This window comes from Chamaea fasciata, unplaced genomic scaffold, assembly GCF_029207755.1.
Source record: "Chamaea fasciata isolate MVZ Bird 193981 ecotype frontalis unplaced genomic scaffold, bChaFas1.0.hap1 SCAF_11, whole genome shotgun sequence".
NCBI lineage: Eukaryota > Metazoa > Chordata > Aves > Passeriformes > Sylviidae > Chamaea > Chamaea fasciata.
In genome coordinates, this window is record NW_027094096.1 from 22,129,880 (window position 1) to 22,149,254 (window position 19,375).

The 19,375-nt window shown below is 46.3% G+C and overlaps 1 protein-coding gene across 2 annotated transcripts in view; it reads left to right on the forward strand.

Moving 5' to 3' along the window:
• The window catches only part of SCHIP1 (schwannomin interacting protein 1), a 79,251-nt gene that overhangs the window by 17,943 nt on the left and 41,933 nt on the right, over positions 1 to 19,375 (forward strand). Inside the window, exon 1 of one of the 2 annotated variants that reach the window (XM_066193670.1) lies at positions 16,048 to 16,636. The exons of the other annotated variant lie outside the window; for it this stretch is intronic. Within the exon in view, the coding sequence (XP_066049767.1) occupies positions 16,631 to 16,636 (6 nt within the window). The 5' untranslated portion in view covers positions 16,048 to 16,630. Of the gene's footprint in view, positions 1 to 16,047; positions 16,637 to 19,375 lie in introns of those variants that run through there. 2 annotated transcript variants of the gene reach the window in all.

The following is a 19,375-nucleotide window of genomic DNA, read 5'->3' on the forward strand; positions in this document are numbered from 1 at the left end:
GAGGTGTAGCCATACAAAACCTGCTTTTCCAAACAGGAATGGTTATTGCCCCACTCTTTCTCCATCGGTTGATGCCACAGAAATATCCAGGGGGGAAAAAAGCTGGGATTAAACTTCTCTGCCCCAAACCCATTTGTTTGTCCTCCCTGCCCCGTGCGGTACCTTCAAAGCTGGGACTCTCCTCAGTGATTTATTGAGGTTTGGTTCTAAAATAGAACAAAATCTTTCTGCAGCCCTTGTTTGTTCCTGGGTCTCCCAGGAGAATCCCATTTCTCCACTGGTGTCTGTGACATTCCCAGGTGGGTTTTGCAGCTGCAGGAGCGATGGGAAGTTGAGGGAGAGGGGAAAATCAATGTACAGGAGGCAGTGAAATCCTAACAAGCAGTGGGGTGTTAATATGGGGAACATTCCCTCTTTCCTGTGAGCCTGAATTCCCAAATCCACGAGCAGCAGGGAGGGAGCCATCTGATAAATATTTACAATGTGATTTCTATATAATGTAAAAATGCAAATCCCGGCTCTCGAGCGGCGTGGATGGAAACATAATTTAAGATGAGGGAGACAAATCCAACTGAGATGAAAAGGCCTTAATTAGAAATCAAATATTTGATGGGCTGGGGAGGAACATTAATGCTGATGTGGCTGTCAGATAACACTTGGAATGAAGGGAACATGGAAAAAAAATGCTGTTTTCAATCCCTCCCATTGTCTTTGGGTAATCTTGGTTCTAAATGTGAGCAGGGAATTCACGGTGCTGTGGCCTAACGTGGAATTTGTCTTTTAAATGGGTTTCTCATGGAGAAATAGTTGTTGAGTTTGTGTTGATCTGTGCACATAATCATCCCCAATGATTATCCGAGTTTATCTCCCTTACAAACATTATCCCATGAGATATTAACTGCTGGCATACAAAAGGACCCTCTTGATCCTTTCTGCTGGTGGGAGCAGAACACCAATAATTCCTTGTTTTTTATGTTGTGTGTATTGAGGGTTGGGTATTGATGCGATTATCGATGTCAGTTTGAGTCCTCGCGGTTTAGCAGCAGCAAAATCAATCCAGAAATGATCTCGGTTGATGATAAAACCCCTGATAAGACATTTCTGATGATGTTTCTTTGGGGATATTCGGCTGCTTGTGACACTTGAGAACAGTTTTTTTGGGTTCTGGGGTGAGTTTAGCTCTGTGAAGGTTCACATTGTGATGACTCTGGTGGGTATCGATGAGAGGTCTCAAAAATAGTTTTATTTATGTCCCACTTCAGGAAATGTGACTGAATCCTTTATAAATGCTTTCTAAGATAATTCTATCTACAATATCTCATTTATTCCCACAACAGGGAAATTCCACTGCTTGCCTTTTCTAAAGCCAGCCCCCCAAAGGAAAATAATATTAATGAAGACTTCAATGCTTAATTAAGCAGCAGGGTTGCAGAGCAGGTTTGCACCATCACAGAAAGTTCTTGGGGGGTTCCTCTCCAGCCCTGTGACAACACACTGAAAATCCACAATTTCCTTTGTCTGAAGAACTTCCAGAGGGCAGGGATGGATGGGATATTGGGAAGGAATTATTCTCTGGGAGGGTGGGGAGGAGATGGGATGGAATTCCCAGAGAAGCTGTGGCTGCCCCTGGAATCCTGGAAGTGCCCAAGGCCAGGTTGGACAGGGCTTGGAGCAGCCTGTGGGACTGGATGATCTTTGAGGTCCCTTCCAACCCAAACCATTCCATGATTCTCTACTCTGTGAGCAGTGAGCTTTGCTGATGGCATTTGCAATTCTTTGGGAATGATGACAATGCCCCGATTTCTTTAGGCTAGGAAAGATCCCACCTTTTCCTGCTGTTTAGGATGTGCAGCTAAAATGTCCTAAAATATGTAGAGTTTCCAATGAGACCCTCTGGGATCACAGCTTTGGGGGTTGGTGACTTGAGAGCTGGGCATGGATGAAGAAGGCACACCAATAATTCCCAGGAATTATTTGGAATTCCGGGATTTGGCAAATCCAAAATTATGGGGCCTTTTGTAGTCCCCCTTCTCAAGTGCAGAGATCAAACAGCTCAGTCCAGAGTCAAATATTGGAGCAGTGCAGGAAATGGGAATGGATTTGGAATGGGAAGGAAAGAGTGGGAATGGTGGGGTGTCTCCAACATGGAATTCTTTGAGACTGGGAGATTTCCAACCACAGGTTTCCCACAAGGAATCGTCTTCACTGCCTGGAATGAATTATATTTTCATGAGACCGAAAAAGAGGGGAAAATGTAAGAAATTTAAGTAATGGACCATAAAGTCCATGATTAGACCAGGAGGAATTAGGTGTGCAAAATATATTTCATAGAAACTTACTGGGATGGAGGGAAAATCCAATGGAAATTGCCCCATCCTGAGCCATTAAATTATTTTAGTGGCTCTATCACCACTGAAACGTGGCAGCAGCACTTTAATGGGGTCTATTACAGAACAGTGGATCTTCCCAAATATATCCAGATTATCTCCTCCCAAAGGGCACAGTATTGATTCCTGCTCGTAAAATGAATTTTCAGAGTAAATACACCGGAAAAGTACATTTTTTGTGGGAATAAATATGATTCGAGCTATTTCACCGCTCGGAATTTAAGCAAATAATAATCATTATTCTGGGTTTCGGGAGATTCTGACTCTGTTTCAGTAAGTCCATTTTTGGAGGCAATTTTCCACCTGTGAAATGAGTTCTTGGGGTCAGCTGAAGGTCGTTAGGAAGACGTACATGACATTTTAGGGAAGCATTTAAGGAAAAAGCCGTATTTTCTTTGGGAATTGCTTCAAAGGAGTGAAAATTTCTCACTGGGGGTACAAAAGAAAGCCGTTTTAATTTTAACAAAGAACCCAAAGAGAGCAGCAGAGAGGTGCCCTGGTGGTGGGTGTTCGTGTCCCACCTGCTCTGCCCATCCTGGAGCTGAACCCAACCACGGGTGATGCATTTGGGAGGAAGGTGGGGCAGCTTTGCTCCTCAACAAACACCTCCCTAAATCCAGTTTTCATGGACATTCCCACATTGGAGTTATCCAGGTCCTCAACAAAATCTGATTAAACCCTGACTTAAAACCTCATTAAATCTTGTGTTAATGGAGATTCCCATGCTGGAGTTATTCAGGTCTTCAGATTGTCTCCCAACCCCATCTCTCACACCAATAATTTTTGGCAAAGCCGTCCTTCAGCAAAGGTCTCTAAGAGATCTAAGCCCAGCAGTGGATCTGGGGTTTATTCTGGATTGTTCGTTATTTCCATGATTTGATTGCATCACTTGGTTCTCCCTTTTTTAACTTCTGCTGCTCTTTCTCCCTTTCCTTTAAAGTGTCAGCCTTTATGAGCCCCAAAATTCCCCCAAATTCTTCTGTCCTATCCATGTAAGTGAATTTTGGAGGGGTTTCCCATTTCCCAGGCTCTTCTCTCCAGTAAGATTTTGTTTAGCAGTGCCAGGATCACCTCACACCCCACTTGTGTCCTCATCCCTTGGGCTGTGCTTTAAACTTTCCTTCACTGGTGACCTCTGAAATCTTGACCTTATTTTGCCCTTCTTTGAATGAAATATTTTTCCTCCCGTTGGCCAGGGCAGGAAAATGCTGGAAGATGAGCAGTTCCCACCTGGGAACACCAGAGGCAGAGGTGAACTCTGGAATATTCCTGTGCTTTATTACATTTGACATTTTCCTGCTGCTCCGATAACGAATTCCCCACGTGGTCCTAAATTGAAAATTTAGGAGCTCTTGTTTTTCCAACTAACCCCTTGTTTTCACTTCCTAATTAAGGCTCTGCTTTAATTGCATTAATTCCTCTCATTCCGAGCTTGGGAAACGCTGCTCCAGTCACGTCAGCAGCCAGGCTTTGGCTTTTCCAAGGTATTTAAAATTCCATCGCTGTTCCAATAAACCTCAGCCAGTGGATTATTTCTCACGGACAGACAGTCCATCCTTCTCCTGGGGGTTTTATGGACAGAGTGTATAAAATGATAACGCAATGAATGGGCCACTTGCCATCCTCTATCAGCTGCCTAAATCAGCTGCTCCAGACAGGAATTCAATACAGGAGAAGCTGTTCCAAATGGATTTTTCAGGTACAAGGCATAACAAGGAATTTCAGGAGTGTTCTCGATCCGTTGGCACCGAGATGTCTTTACAGACATTTATGGGCCTTCAATAAAGACGCTTTCAAAGCATCTTTAGAATAATAAAATCGCTTTGGTGCTCTGAGGAGCTCGGAAGAAAATCAAATTATTGTTAGATTGGATTATGTCAGTGTCCAGAAATGCCAGATATTGGATAAAATCCACAGAGGAGCAAAAGGGAGAATCTCATTCAGGGAGGGAAAGGAAAAGAGAAGGTTTTGCATGCAGGAATTGAATATTCCCCTGTAATTTTATTTTTATGTAAATTATGTAAATTAGATGAAGATGTCATAATATTTCCCATGCTGAATCCATGGTATTTACGAACACTGCAGTGCTGTTTCCCCCTCTCCTGTAAAAACCTGCTGTGCTTCCCACAATGCCGGGGATGTCGCCCGTGTTTAATTTCGCAAAATTGGGATGCAAACTTAAATAAGAAATCTTGAAGCCGAATTTCAGGAACAGTTTTCCTACCTCGAAGGAAATGGAAAGGGAATATGGAGGTGCCGTGGAGAATTCAGTATTTTTAGTCCAGAGCTGTTGGTTTTTGGGATGTAGAGAAATTGAAACAGGCTGCCCAGGCAAGTGGTGGGTTCATGGATTCACCATCCCTGGAAATGTTCTAAAAATGTGTAGATGTGGGACTTGAGAACATTATTTAGTGGGAAACATGGGTTGATGGCTGGTTGGAATTGATCTTGGGAGTCTCTTCCAAGCTCAAGGGCTCTGGAATTCCATGAAATGATGGCCGTGGTGTCTCTCCCAAGACTGGCAATCCTGCTGTGCCTTCCTGCCTGCTTGGGGCCCATTTTGATATTTCTTCATGACAGTCAAATAGTTCCTGGGTTTTCTTCCAAAATAATTCTAAATTCGCTTTGTGGGGTGGAGTTCCATGGGTGGCTGTAGGGCAGGGCTGGACCTTTGTCTGTCCCTTCCCGTTTCTGGGGAAACAAAAAGCCCCAAACCTTGGACTGAGTCCTAAATCTCCTCTAGGATAACACTGAGGCTCAGAGGAGCCTGCAATCGGCACCTACAAATCCCAGCCTGGCTTTCCCATGTCCCAGTTCCCATTCCATGCCTTTAATCCTGATACATTTAAGTCCATCTGCAGGAACTCCTTCATTCCCTGCTAATGCAACAGATCCTTTGCTGCTCCTTATCCCAAAAGAAAGGGAATTGGACAATTCTGTGCCTTGATTGTGACCTTTCCCTAAGGATTCTTGCTCCCTCTTAGAGAAATCTTTAGGAGGGCAGTGATTCTCTGCAAATCTGAGCCTGACTCATCACATCATCAGAAATCCCCAAACCCTCGATGCTGTAAAAAAATCCCAGAGTTCCTTCCCTCATTTTCCAGGAGGAGTTTAATGATCCAGAAAATTAAGAATATTCACCTTTTTTTTTTTTTTTTTTCCCAGCGAGGAGATATTTTAATTCCAAACATTCCCACTTAATTTCCCTCAGAGCATAAACTCGGACTTTCTGTGGCAGTGTCCTTTCAGCTGTCCTTGTTTTGGGGGGATTTATCTCTTCCACGCTTTTATTTCAAACCCTGCTCTTTGACACACACACAAAAAATGAATTATTTCTTAAAGGCTGTGCCCACCATGAGATAATCATGGCAAAGAAATGAGAGGCTGTCACCGGCTCCTCTCTCCATGGAAAAGGAATTGCAGAGCTCCTGGCTGTCAATGGACGCATTTTCCAGCAGCACTGAAGGGCTTTATTTGGCTTTTTGCAGCACCACTGTCCTTTGTTTCCTGCCTTTGCCACACAGTGGAACTTTGTCTGCTGGAAGGGTTGGATGCCAAGGCTGGAAAAGGTCCTAAAAACTCATGGAATTTCTTCTGGGATACATGAGCTTCAGGAGATGTTTTATGGAAGCAACAGGAGCATAAAGAGAGGGGAGGTTGGAGAAGGGTCTTGCTTAGAGTGTGACAGAACAAATCAGGTTTAATTCAGGTAAATCTGGGTTTAGTCCCAAACTGGGGCACTTCCAAGAGAGTTTTTTGTTTTTAATGTGCAAGTATAAACTCTAATTAAGTCAAATTTTTTTTTGAAGCTGAATCAAAAGTCATTTTAGCATAACCTGATGTTGGGGTTTTCCCATTTAATTAGGGCTGAGCAGGAACTTGAGTGGGCCATTGGTTTATGGTGTGTTTTCCTCATTTTATTATTTATTTTAGTGTCTTCTCCAGTCGTGGAGCAGCCAAACCAATGGGAATGAGCTGTGTTTGGAATTTCAGCACTGGCTTGGCTGCAGGGCTGCATATTCTGGATAGATCCATGTCAGAAACTCAGATGTCTGAAAGTGAATTCTTAATGTGTTGGATTTTTTGCTCCTCCTGTGTTTTCCCAGAATCCCGGGATGATTTAGGTGGGAAGGGACCTTAAATCCCATCCCTTGGTGCTCCAAGCCCTGTCCAGCCTGGCCTTGGACACTCCCAGGGATGGGGAAGGTCTCCCAAAGTGTCGTTAATTTCCTTGGTTAAAACAGTGCTGGAGAGAAATTTAATTCCTGTGGAATTTCACTTAAAACACAGAAATTACCAGAGGTTTTGGGAATTCACCTTGATGTAAATGGGAAACGCAGCTGTATCCCAATAAAAATATTTCCATATATGAAGTAACTTTTAATTGCATGATCCAAATGTTTTCCTGCTCCATAAACCCTGGATGGACACATGCAAAACACAAATATCCAGCATCCATCTGCTATCCCAACTCCTGGATCCCTTGGCACAGGGATGCTGTGGGATCAGTCTCTCCCTGCCTCCATAATTTGGGGATTTATCAGAGCAGCCTGACTCTTCCCACTGACTGATAACTCAACTTCCGCCCCTTCAGCACCTCAATTAAACCACGGGAAAGTCCTGCTTGGCCATTAGGATGTTGCTTATTAAATATTTCCAAAGAAAAAAAAAAAAAAGGTGGATTTTTAAATTTAGCTGGTTTGGGAGATCAGCAGATGGAAAAGGAGCAGTGAACCCCTCCTGATCACAGCTGAGATGCCTGGAAAAATGTTTCCACAGTGACACTAAAATCTTAATAACCTGTCAAAGGCGCGGCTCAGGAGAGGCTTGGGGATGAAAAATAGCTCCAAGATTTCCAGCTGAACAATGCTGGCTTCATTAAACATCCATCAAAACCCAAAGTGAGAGTTCATTTACCTCGAGTCTTGCTCCTGAGCAAAGGCAGGACCTACTTTTTAATTTTCCGGGAGAAAATTGGGCGTTTCAGGCACGGCTTTCTGAGAGCCCAAATTTGTAAGGAGCAAAAATCCCAGCGGGGAAAGATTGGGAGTGATCAAAGACTTGGAGGTGCTGTTAAATCTCAAATAATTGTTACCTCAACACAAAAACTGGGAAAATATTAAATATGTAAAAAACAGAGCCTAATTAACTTGTAATTAGATCAGTTACACCCTCAGGGAAATTTGGACCATTGGGTCAGGAAAAACTGAATTGGGTTTGGACAATCTGATCAGGAGAAATCGAAATCTTCTGGTGTTCACCCAAATTGTTCAATTTTGGGTGACCCTTCAAACAACCAGACAAAGAGGAGCTGCTCCCGAGGGATTTTCTCCCAAAGTATGAAATCCACGCCTTTTCCTCTCATAGATGCTGTCCCAAAGTTTGCATTCTTTCCCCACCACTGCAGGTTGCTGTTGCTTTATTTTGGGGGAGCTGACGTGGTCACAGAATCAGTTTTCAGGGGTTTTTTTTAGGTTTGTTTAAAACAAGGAAAGGGGAATTTGAGTTTTGCCTTCCACACAATCCATCCTGCCTGTAAGGGGAGAAGTGGTTATGGCTCACCCCGAGGCAGGCAGGACAATATTTCCTCCTGCTTTAAAGGCCTCTGAGGTATCCAGGATTTTCTGGGAGAATCAACATAAGGAATGTGAAGACACCTTTTAAGGAGTTTATTGGAGCTGTTATGCATTTAAACTGTCCCATTAGGGGGCCATGCTCCCCTGGCTGCCAATAAAGATCAGTCTCAGGAGAGCTATGGAGCCTCTTTCAGGAATTATTCCTGCTATTTCCCACTCTAATGAGTTGCTTATTTTAAGGAAACAATGATTTTCTCCAAATGAGACAGCCTGAAGTTTAACCTTCGTGGGCAGATATTTATTTGCTGTGATGTTCTTACCTCTTATCACAGATTTATTTAATAAATGAGTTTATAACCACCTGATCCAGATTCCTGCATTCCTTCTCAATTCCTCCATTCCCAACAGGAATCCCAAAGAGAAAGTTAAAAACCAGAGGTGGGGGACACAACAATTTCCTGCAGTGGCTTTTGTCCATAATGAACAATAAAAGCTGAAGTAGAAACATTAATGAATGCCTGTAATGCTCAGCTCTGCTTCACTTCCAAAGGAATGAGAGAATTTAAAGAAGATGGAATTTTTAAAATATCCTACAAAATATGAATACCTGGATCCACTTTTTTTTTTAAAAAAAAGACAAACAAAAAGAGGTTGATCAAACAAAAAAACAAGGGGAGGGGGAAGAGTGAAAATATTTAAATGAAAGGTTAAGCCATTTCCATTGGCATTTACCTTTAATTTTCAGAGGAATTTTCTTCCCAGGGTCGTGATTTCACTGGGATGGAGGTTGGGTGGTAAATCACTTTGCCAGGATCTTCCTTTAAATCCTTCCCCCTTCAGCTGTCTGCCGGGGAGCTGATGGAATTAATGAGGGATTATTACACGAGTCTAGATTTGAAACATTAAACAACAACCCCCTCCCTCTGCCCCCAGGACATCTGACTTTTATTAACAATTCCTAGAAAAGATTGACACTGGGAAGCTGCAAATCCAGCTGCAAATCCTCTTCCCAGGGATAGCATCAAGCAAAAAGTGTGGAACTCAAATAAATTTATTTTCCCACAAATCTGCCAGATCTCATTGGGAAAGTTTCTGTGGCCCTCACTGTTTTGGCTGTCAGGAGTTGGAGAAATAGAAACCAGCAAGGAAAATTTGGATCTTTTTTTTTCCCCCTCTCCAGTGATAAAAAAAATCATTCAGCAATGCTGCTCTGAAAAGTTCTTTATTCTTCATTAAATTCTCTGCTGCTGCCACCTCATCTTTTGGGATCCAGGAGATCCTGGCCAGAGTTTGTGCTGCCACTGGATTTTTTTAAACTCTGTTTCCTGGGAGGGGAATTAATCCTGGTGGTGTTGTTCCTGAGCTGGGAGCGATGGGATGAGAGAAGCCCTGAAATCCTTGATTTTTATTTATCCCAACCCAGCAGTGTCCAGGTGTGGGATTGCAGCACCCTGGAAGTGTCCATGGAGAGATTCGTTCCTGTCACCAGGGGTTAGCAATGTTTACGTGGTGGAAAATAAAACAGAGTTTTAAAAAAAAGTTAAAAATTAAAAAGAAATTTCGAAACAATATTTAAAATTTGAATCAAAAATTTTAAAAAATTTAATTTAAAAAAATGAAAAATAATTTAAAATTTTTAAAAGTGTCACTCCATTTAAGAACTTTTGGGATCAATTTGCAGTTTTAATGCTGAGGGTTGGCCTCAGATCAAAGCTGGGGGAATCTTTTTGGTTCTGGTCTCCACCAGTTTCACTCAGGCCTTCAATTCCCCGACCCGAAATGCAGAGAATGACACAAAGGAATTATTGGTGCTCAAAAAAATATCTCATTTTCAAAGCCAGGAATCGCTTCTTCCCAGCTGGATTTGTCCTTAGGGAGCAGAATTTGGGATCAGAGCTGCCCCTCTGGCACAGAGCAAAGGGAATTTTGGGGTGCTGCTGGGAGAGCCTGCAGGAAATCCTGCAGGAAATGTGCTTTGGAGATGGTTTCTCAGGGATGATTTCTTTTCCACAACCAATTCCTGCTTTGGGAATGGCTCCATGGCACCTGTGGTCCCTGAGCAACTCCTGCTGCTGGTTTTCTTCCTACCAGTGGGAAAATTCCAGCTGGGGTGGATTCCAAACCTTCCCGTTGCTCCAGGGTTCAGCTCCATCATTCCCATCCATAAAACCACACTTCAGGAAGTGAAGAGTTCTCCCAAATCCATGAAGAAATCCCTAATTTTGCTGTGTCACTGCTGCCAAGTGATGTCACCGCAAAAATGCAAATTAATTCATGGAACTCAAGCTGACTCCACTTTTCTGAGCTCACCTGAGCCCCTCCCGACCCAAATTTATCCCTTTGCCGGAGCCCAGAATCCATTTTTTTTGTAGTCCCAGCCGGAATTTGCATTTCCAGGAGGGATTTGTGTCCCAGCTTTCTCCCGGAGTACGGAATGGAGTCATCCAGCGTGCCGGAAAACCCGGAGGGGATTTTGGATTTCTCCCGGAGTATGGAATGGAGTCGGTTGGAAGAAAAACTGGGACCGGATTTTGCCCGGAATTCGGAATGGACTTGCCCAGTTGGATGGAAAACCCGGATGGGATTTATCCATTAGTCCGGAATGGAGTCATCTGGTTGGAGGGAAAACCCGGACCAGATTTTGGCCAGAGTCCAGACTAGAGTTGCCTGCTGGAGGGAAAACCCAGATCAGATTTCTCCAAGAGTTTGGAATGGAGTTGCCCACTAGAGAAAAAAACCCGGACTGGATTTTACCCAGAATCCGTAATGGAATTGCCCAGTTGGAGGGAAAACCAGGACCAGATTTTACAGAGAGTCCAGAATGGACTCATCTGTTTGGAGGGAAAACCTGGACCAGATCATGCCCAGAATCCATAATGGAATCACCTGGTTGGAGGGAAAACACGGACCGGATTTCTCCTGGAATCCATAATGGAATTGCCTGGTTGGAGGGAAAACGCGGACCGGATTTTGCCTGCCTGATTTTATTGTCCTCGCTGATAATCTCTTGATTAGCCTCCCATCAGCACTAATCACTTGTTTCCTCCTGATTAGGGAGCCTGAGAAATAAATACAGGATGGGCAATAAATGAGGAGCTGGAGGTTGGGAATATCCCGGAGACACCAGGAAAGGCACAGCCCTGTGGCTCCGGGAATTAATTAATTAACGAGGGCTGATTTCAGCCACCTCATGGATATAAACGGATATAAAATCCCACTTTCAGTGTAAAATAGGGATGGAAATGTGTCCTGGAATGCTGGAATTGCAGGAGAGGGATTGCTGGGCTCTCCTCTCCTGCCTGAGCCACTCATCCCCACCCCTCCCTCCCTCCTTCCCTCTCTGGAACATTAAGAAAGTAAAGAAAGCTGAATAAATGAAAAGCCCTGTGAATTATTTATCCCTCTGGAGCGGCTCTTCCCAGCTTTTCCAGAGCTCTCCTTCCCCCTCTGCAGCTCAGCTCTGCTTTAGGTTTATTTTAAATTATCCAAGCTTTCGTCCCAATTTTAATTCTCACCTGCTAATTAATAATTAACGGTCTCCCTTGCTCTGGAATCTCTTTTATTCCAAGCAGGGATTCAGGGGAAGGGAATGAGGCTGGTCCTGCTGCCCCTGCTCAGGCTCCACCATTGCTCAGGTGGGATATAAATTCGGCTTTTAACTTCAAGTTGTGTTCTTTTAACTTCTTGGTCTGTTTCCCCCCTTTTTGCTGTACCTTTTCCGCTTTTTGCAGTATTTTTCTTCAACTTTTTGGTGCATTTTTCCCCTTTTCGCTGTATTTTTCCTGTCACTGTGCTCCAACGTGGACCTTTTCTAAGCTATTTTTTTTTCCCCCCTGTCTGCTCAATTTCTTCCCTTTAATCTCAATTTTGGGGCTTTTCCCTCCAATTTTTGCCTTCTGTGCCACCACCCCCATTGATTTTTTTGGGTTTTTTGGGGTTTTTTTTTCCTTTTTTAATAATTTTCACCCCATTTTTTGCACTTTCTTCCACTCTCTCTGGGTGTTTTTCACTCCAGCTTTGCTCAGGAGGGTTTCCCCCAATCTGCCCCTGCTGGAGGTATTGATGATCTTTCCAGATTTCCAACAGCAGATGGACCTAGAATGCCAAATTCTGGGATTTATTCCCTTTCCTTCTGGGATTTATTTTCCTTGTTTTTATTTCAGTCAGGCATAATTTAATCCTTGAAAATGAAAATTTCTCTCTTGAACATTCCTCACCTTTTTTTTTTTTCCCTTTAAACTTTGAAGGAATTGTTTGTCTTGTGACTCTTCCTGGGAGGAATCCCCTGAGGATTAACACATCCCTGAGGAACTGCAATGAGAAAAAAGATGGAAAATAAATATTTTTTTAAATTTTTTTTTCCTGGGGGAGACTTGCAGGGAGTACTTTGAGTCCATTTTCCAGCTGAGCTGATCCATGAAAAAATAAAAATTTACCTAAAGAAAAGCTCGAAGAGGGCACTGGGGACACATCTCCTGGGATTCTCCAGCTCCAAGTGTCAGCCTGGATTTCCTGTAAAGATGCAGAACATCCCAACAGCTGCTGCGGAAACCTTCCCAGCTCCTTTTAGTCCATTAAGAAAGGGAATTTTTAAAGTCAGGACAGGTTATTTAAGGGAATAACTCCTGATGGGGTGAGATTTCCAAGCTTTACTGTGAAAAAGTGAATTATGACAAGTGGGAATTTAAAAGGCAGAATGGAACTAAGGGTTGGAATATTGGTCTGGGATTGCTTTATTTGTGGTTTGACTAAGAAAAAAGGGGGATTTTTCCTGCCTTTTCCCACCATCCACAGAGCCTGTGGAAAGGAGAAGTTCATGGACAGATTTCAAGGATTGGTGCTTGGAAATGAATCCCCATTTTTGAGCTTCCTGCAATCTTCTCACTGCTAGAAACATTCCCCTTTTTTTTTCTTGGATGATCTCTAAATTTTCTATGACACCTCTCACTATCCCAGGGTGCTCCAACCTGACCCTGGACACTTCCATCCTTGGGAAAATCCATTCCACCCTCACAGGGAGAAATTCCTTCCCAACATCCCATCCAACCCTCTGGCATTGTGAAGCCATTCCCCCTTTCCCTGTCCTTTTCCAAGGAATGTGTTCACAGGATGGGAATGGGAAGAGGAAGGTGGAATCAGGGTTGTGTTTGTTTGTGCTCCGATCTCATAAGGAATTAGCAGAAACCCATTAGGGAAAATCCTAATCCTGTATTGGAAAGGGGGGATTAAGGGACCCAAGGAATTGTCTGTGCCTGGAGTTGTAGCACATGATGAACAGTTCATTAATTAATTAATTCTGGGAGAGCCAGGAACAAACTGGTCCTGGCTAAAGGAGGGGCAAGATCTGAGAGAAGAGAAGCAGATTTTTAGGGACAAAACACAAATTCCCGCTCCCACAGTCCCCTTTAATCCCCTTGTGAGGAGCCTACTTACTTTTTTATTATTATTATTATTTTTCCAACCCTGGCTGTGAGAGGCCTGTGGGGAAGGGGCTGCACGGGTGCCATGTCCAGCAGGCACCGAGGAGAAGATGGAGGAAGGCCTTGTCTGTGGGGACCCTGTGCAGCCAGGTCATGTCCCGCCAGGGACAGGTGTCATGCCCAGGGGACACCGGGGACACTGTCCCCTGCAGGGACACTGCAATCAGATGGGAAGGGGCCAGGGGCAGAAAAACTAAATGCATCGCAAACCTCCGGGCCTTTCTGAACTGGCTGTGTGAGCGAGGGTTTGTGAGTCTTGTGCCTTTTGCTTTTTTGACTCTGGGGCTTTTGAAGCTTATGCTTTTGTCTTTTTGGGGGTGCAGCTGAGTTATGCTTTCTGCCCTGGCCCCGGCCCGTGTTTTGTCCCTTTTGCCCTGGCCTCAACTGGTGTTTTGGCCACCTTTCGGCTCTGCCGCCCTGGCGGGCTCAGGCTCTCCCTCATGACTCTCCTTCGTCCCTCACGGCCCTCCTTCCTCCCTCACAGCCATCCTTCCTCCCTCACAGCTCTCCTACCTCCCTCACGGCCATCCTTCCTCCCTCACAGCCATCCTTCCTCCCTCACAGCTCTCCTACCTCCCTCACGGCCATCCTTCCTCCCTCACGGCCATCCTTCCTCCCTCACAGCCATCCTTCCTCCCTCACGGCCCTCCTGCCTCCCTCACAGCTCTCCTTCCTCCCTCACGGCCCTCCTTCCTCCCTCACGGCTCTCCTTCCTCCCTCACAGCCATCCTTCCTCCCTCACAGCCATCCTTCCTCCCTCACAGCCATCCTTCCTCCCTCACAGCTCTCCTACCTTCCTCACGGCCATCCTTCCTCCCTCACGGCCATCCTTCCTCCCTCACAGCCATCCTTCCGCCCTCACGGCCATCCTTCCTCCCTCACAGCCATCCTTCCTCCCTCACAGCTCTCCTACCTTCCTCACGGCCATCCTTCCTCCCTCACGGCCATCCTTCCTCCCTCACAGCCATCCTTCCTCCCTCACGGCCATCCTTCCTCCCTCACAGCCATCTTTCCTCCCTCACGGCCATCCTTCCTCCCTCACAGCCATCTTTCCTCCCTCACGGCCATCCTTCCTCCCTCACGGCCATCCTTCCTCCCTCACGGCTCTCCTTCCTCCCTCACGGCCATCCTGCCTCCCTCACGGCCATCCTTCCTCCCCCACGCTTCTCCTGCCTCCCCGTGTCCCTGCTCCATCCCTGCTCCCTGCCGGAGCCAGCAGCGCCCAGCCCTGCCGCTCTCGGAGCCCGAGCGGTGCCCGGACCCGGCCCGGCTGTCGCGGTGTCCCCTCAGCGCAGGAGCCATCCCCGTTCCCGGGGTCACCGCCCCACCGCCGCTGCCATCGCCCTCTCTTCCCTCTGGCTCCTCTCGCTCCCTCCAACCCTTCTCCCCCTTGCTCTGTCTTTTCTAGCCCTCTTTAGTCGGGTAACTCCTTTATACTTTGCTTTTTATTTATTATTTTTGTTCTGTGGTTGTTTTTTGGTTGGTTTTTTGTTTTTCTTTTCCGTTACCCATAACCGGTTCTCAGACACGATGTTTATTGCCTCGTTTGGGTTAATTTCGTTCCCGACTGTTCCTAAAAAAGCTCCTCGCAGTGAAATCCCTCCAGGTGGATCAGGATGCAGCTCCCAGCAATTCTGGATTTAGGGAAATTTTTTTTTTTTCCCCAGGTGAAATCGGGGATTTTTCGAATCCCGCTAAATTCTGGGAGTTCCTAATCCCAGAGCTGGCTCCTGCTCCAGCCAAGGACAGCCCATCCCAAACTGCAGCTTCCTGTTCATAGGGAAAGTATTTCCAATATTCCTTTCTTTCCAAAATCTGTTGAAAAGGGGATTTTGTTGGAATTGGTCTGTTCCTATTTTGGATAAACTGGTGCTGCAGGAGGCTGGGAATTCCATGCTGGGATGGCTCGGGATACCCTTCACCCTTCTCCTCTCAGACACAGCGCAAGGTAGCCACAAGCCCACCTTAAACATGGAAAAGAATCCAAGGGATGAAAAACGCGAGGAATTGAGGCTGGGAATTCATTGGCGAGAGTTCCCTGCTGCTGGAATGTCGTTTAGTTCAGCTAACAGGACAGGAATTCCAACTTTTCCAGCCCTGCTTTGAACAGAGGGAAGTTAGTGATGAGCTCATCCCACTTCCAACGGAAAGGGGTTTTCCAGGGGAAAGAGCGGATTTTGGGGTTTGACCACCGTGGAGCAGCTTCAGGCACCCCAGACTCCAACTGGTCTCCACGAGGAAGGAAAGAGGATCCTCTGGACGCTTTAAACCCTTTCCAGAGTTCGGAGCAGCTCTGGGATTGCCACAAACAGAGAAATTCCGGGGACAAATCCCATCGGGAGCCACTGGGATGCAACCCAGCAGACACCACGGGGAGCAGAGCCCGGCCTGGCCACCACCCTCAACACCACCAGAATTCCTTAAAAAGGATAATCCCACGGGTTTTTTTTCCTGGAATTCCCAGCACGGTTTTTCCTTGCAGAGCTGGAAGCCTCCCGTGCATTCCATGCCCAGGCAGACTGGGAGGTGCTGCCAAAAGCAGGAGCTCCGGCTGGATCCAGCCCTGCTATCCCTGTTCCCGGAGTTTTTCCTCTGCTAATTCCCACCGGGAAGGGCTTGCGAGAGGCTGGAGACGCCGATTTGATCTGGGAAATCCCAGGAATGCTGATGAATACCTCCAGGATGGCGTGAGTTTGGAAGCAGAGGAGGGGAAAATAACCCCGAAAGGATGAAAAGTCATGGCATATTAATGCCTGGAATTGTCTGCTGGAGCAGCACGGGAAGAGGGATGAATAATTCAAGGCAGACAGGATTTCCCTGGCAAGGTCGAGGCTTGTGAAGGGGAGGATTATTTTTTTTTTTTTTTTTTTTTTTTTTTGGGAGAGAGCAGCATTCTGCTTTCCTCGGGAAGAGATCTGCCTCCGTCCCGAGGGTTAAGGCGACTCCAAGGACCCGGCTGGATTTGGGGAGATTCTTTTGGAAGCGCCTCCGTCGGCTCGGGACACAGAGTTCAGCTGGAATCGCGGATGCCAGAGGAATTCAAAGTGGATTTTTCAACTCCACGGGCGAATCCCGGAGGAATGGGCAGCGGGAAGGGGGAAGTGCAGCCGTAGCGAGACTCGGGATCCCGACATCCCAATCCCTGGGATTTGTCCCAAAATGCCCTGAAAGGAGCCGGGAGCGGAAGATGAATGTGAGTACCCTGGAAATGGGCTGTTGGCAGCCTGAGCTCTGCTCTCCTGCTCGGTTTTACCTCAGGCCCCTCTGGGAGGAACAGTCTGGGGGACAGATCCTTTAAATAATTCCCAAAAAACCCCCTCCTGAACCTGGTTGGAATTGAGGAGGATTTTATAGGCACCGGGGAAGGAGCTGGAGGACAGGGAAGAACTCCAGGGGTTCTGATTTTGGAGGCCAGCCCAGCCCGGACCCACCTCAGCAGCTCACAAAGACACTGATTATTAAGACATTCATTTATTTATTTGGACATTTATCTGTTTTTAAAGACGTTTATTTATTTATTTATTAAGATATTTATTTATTTATGAAGATGTTTATTTGGACACTATTTGTTTACACATTCATTTATTTATTAAGAAATACATTGAGACCCTGGAGGCTTAGAATTTCAGATAAAAACGTCACAGAAATTTATTGTTATTCGGGGACACACAGCAAGTAATAATAATAATAATAATAATAATAATAATAATAATAATAATAATAATAATAATAAGTCTTGGCTGGTTCTCCACATCCCCAAATGCACCCCAGGCTCCATTCCGAGCTCAGCAGCCAAAAATATCCATGGATTTTATTCTTCTGCAGGAGCAACAGCTCCACCAGCAAATCTTGGATCCTTGGGAGGGATCCTAATGGATCTCAGGTCATTATTTTTAACTTTAATTTGATTTATTTGGTGAATTTTAAGTTTTTGTTTCTCAAAGAGGACAGCAAGGGCAGGTGGCAAATTCCTTGGAGTGACCTAAAAGGGAGTTTGTGGGGCTGGGGATTTTCTAGGGAATTACTCCAGGAGGGGTTTTAAGCTGGGGGCGTGAGAGCTGTGGATTTCACGGGAATTTGGGATGTTGGGAATGTGACTCAGCATCTTCCCCTCAGGGATGGATGTTCTGGGAGGAGGCAGAGACAGGCAGGAGTTGGTGGCCAGGAATTCTGGGGTCTGCAGCACCCCCTGGATCCGGGATCCCTCCCTGAATCCCTTGGGATCATCCCTGTTTCCAGGGGCTTCTCCAGCCGTGGTTTCCCATCCCTGGGAGGGAAGGAGCTGCTCCATGGATGTGCTGCCTCTCATGGACACAATCCATCCGGAGGGATGGGAATTGGGGACACAGAGCCTGGGAAACGGGGTGTCCACCCCAGGAACCCTCCCCAATCCTCTGCCCTGTTCCTCACAGGTTGGGACAATGTGTATTTGGCTCATTTCCCTGAAATTCCCTGGATTTCAGACTCATCTTGGCTGGATTTTAAATTCCTGCTCGGGCTGGGTTTTGTGGAGGGTTGGACACTCTGGATGGGGAGGGATTTGGTTTGGGGGGGCAAAGTTGAACTCCAGCACCCTCTGAGGGAAAAGGGATATTCCCAGACCTACTGGCTCCAGGGAAAAGCAGCTCTGGGATTGCAGGAGTGTGCCAGGTCTGGGAATTTGTTGTCACCACCAGAGTGGCCAGAGGCCTCCGTCCTCCGTCCCTGATCCAGTGCTGCTCTCCTGGCATTCCATTTTCCCTCCCCGGGAGTTATTTGGGGCCAACTCCTTTCTCCCAGCACTAACATCCTCAATTTCCCCTCATTCCCGTAATTAATAACAAACCCTCTGGTGTTAATTGGGGCCTGGCACAGCCTCACCAGCCCCGCTAAGAGGATTATCCACTTTCTGTTTCCTCGACTTCCCATTCCAGGGGGAAATCCGGCGGCACGAGGCCATTCCCAAAACCCTGGGACCCACGGGTTTGTTAGTAAAGACAAGTCTGTCATCCCTCTCACAGGGAAAGCCTAAAGACCTGGAAACTCTCCCTAATCCAGGAGTAACCCTGGATGTGCCACGTCGTGATCCTAAAGCCCGGTCCCGTTGTGTCCACGTGACACTGGGGAGCAGCGACAGTGACACCGCTCTGCCTGCAGCTCCAAGGGGGCCACAGCCTGACAGCACCAGCAATTCCCATTCCAGCAGTGCCTGGAGCAGGAATAGAAGTGTCCCAGGCCTGTTTGTCCCACCCTGGGACAGTGGGAGGTGGCCCTGCCCATGGCAGGGGTGGCACTGGATGGGATTTAAGGTCCCTCCAACCCAACCCACTCCTGGATTCTCGGAAGTTGCAGCACAAGCTCCGTGTCCTGCAGCAATTCCTGTCTCCAGCTCTGATCCTGCAGGCACAATTCCCCCTCCAGCTGCTCCCTCCTTGTTCCCCTGGGTGCTGCAAGCCCTGAGGGCTCTGCCCATCACCCGGGGCTGGGATGGACCGTCCCTGCTGGCAGGAATTGATAACCATGGAAAAAGGGAGCATCCTGAACTCCACCAGGCCTGCAGCAGAGTTATTCCGTGGCCAAAGTCTCTCAGGTCTCTCCAAAGGTTGGGGTTTGGGGCTGGAAAAGCCCAAAGTGGAGCTGTTTGTGGGAGGCACTGAGCTGAAAAGAGCAGTGAGAGATGGAACAGAGCAAGACAAAGCCTGAGCAGTTGCTTTCAGCCTAAAATGTAGATTTATGCAGAAAACAAATATCAAGAGCTGCATCTGTCGTGGGTGAAGGACAATTCCTCATCAGGGAGCAGAGCTCGTTCCTCACTGCTCCATTTGCTGCAGTCACAGATTTTATTTTCCCTGGATTTGTGTGTCATAAAGGAGTTTGGGGTGGGTTTGTTTTTTTTTTTAAGTTGTATTTCTTCTTCTTCTTTTTTAATATAAATGAGTATAAAAATACTTCC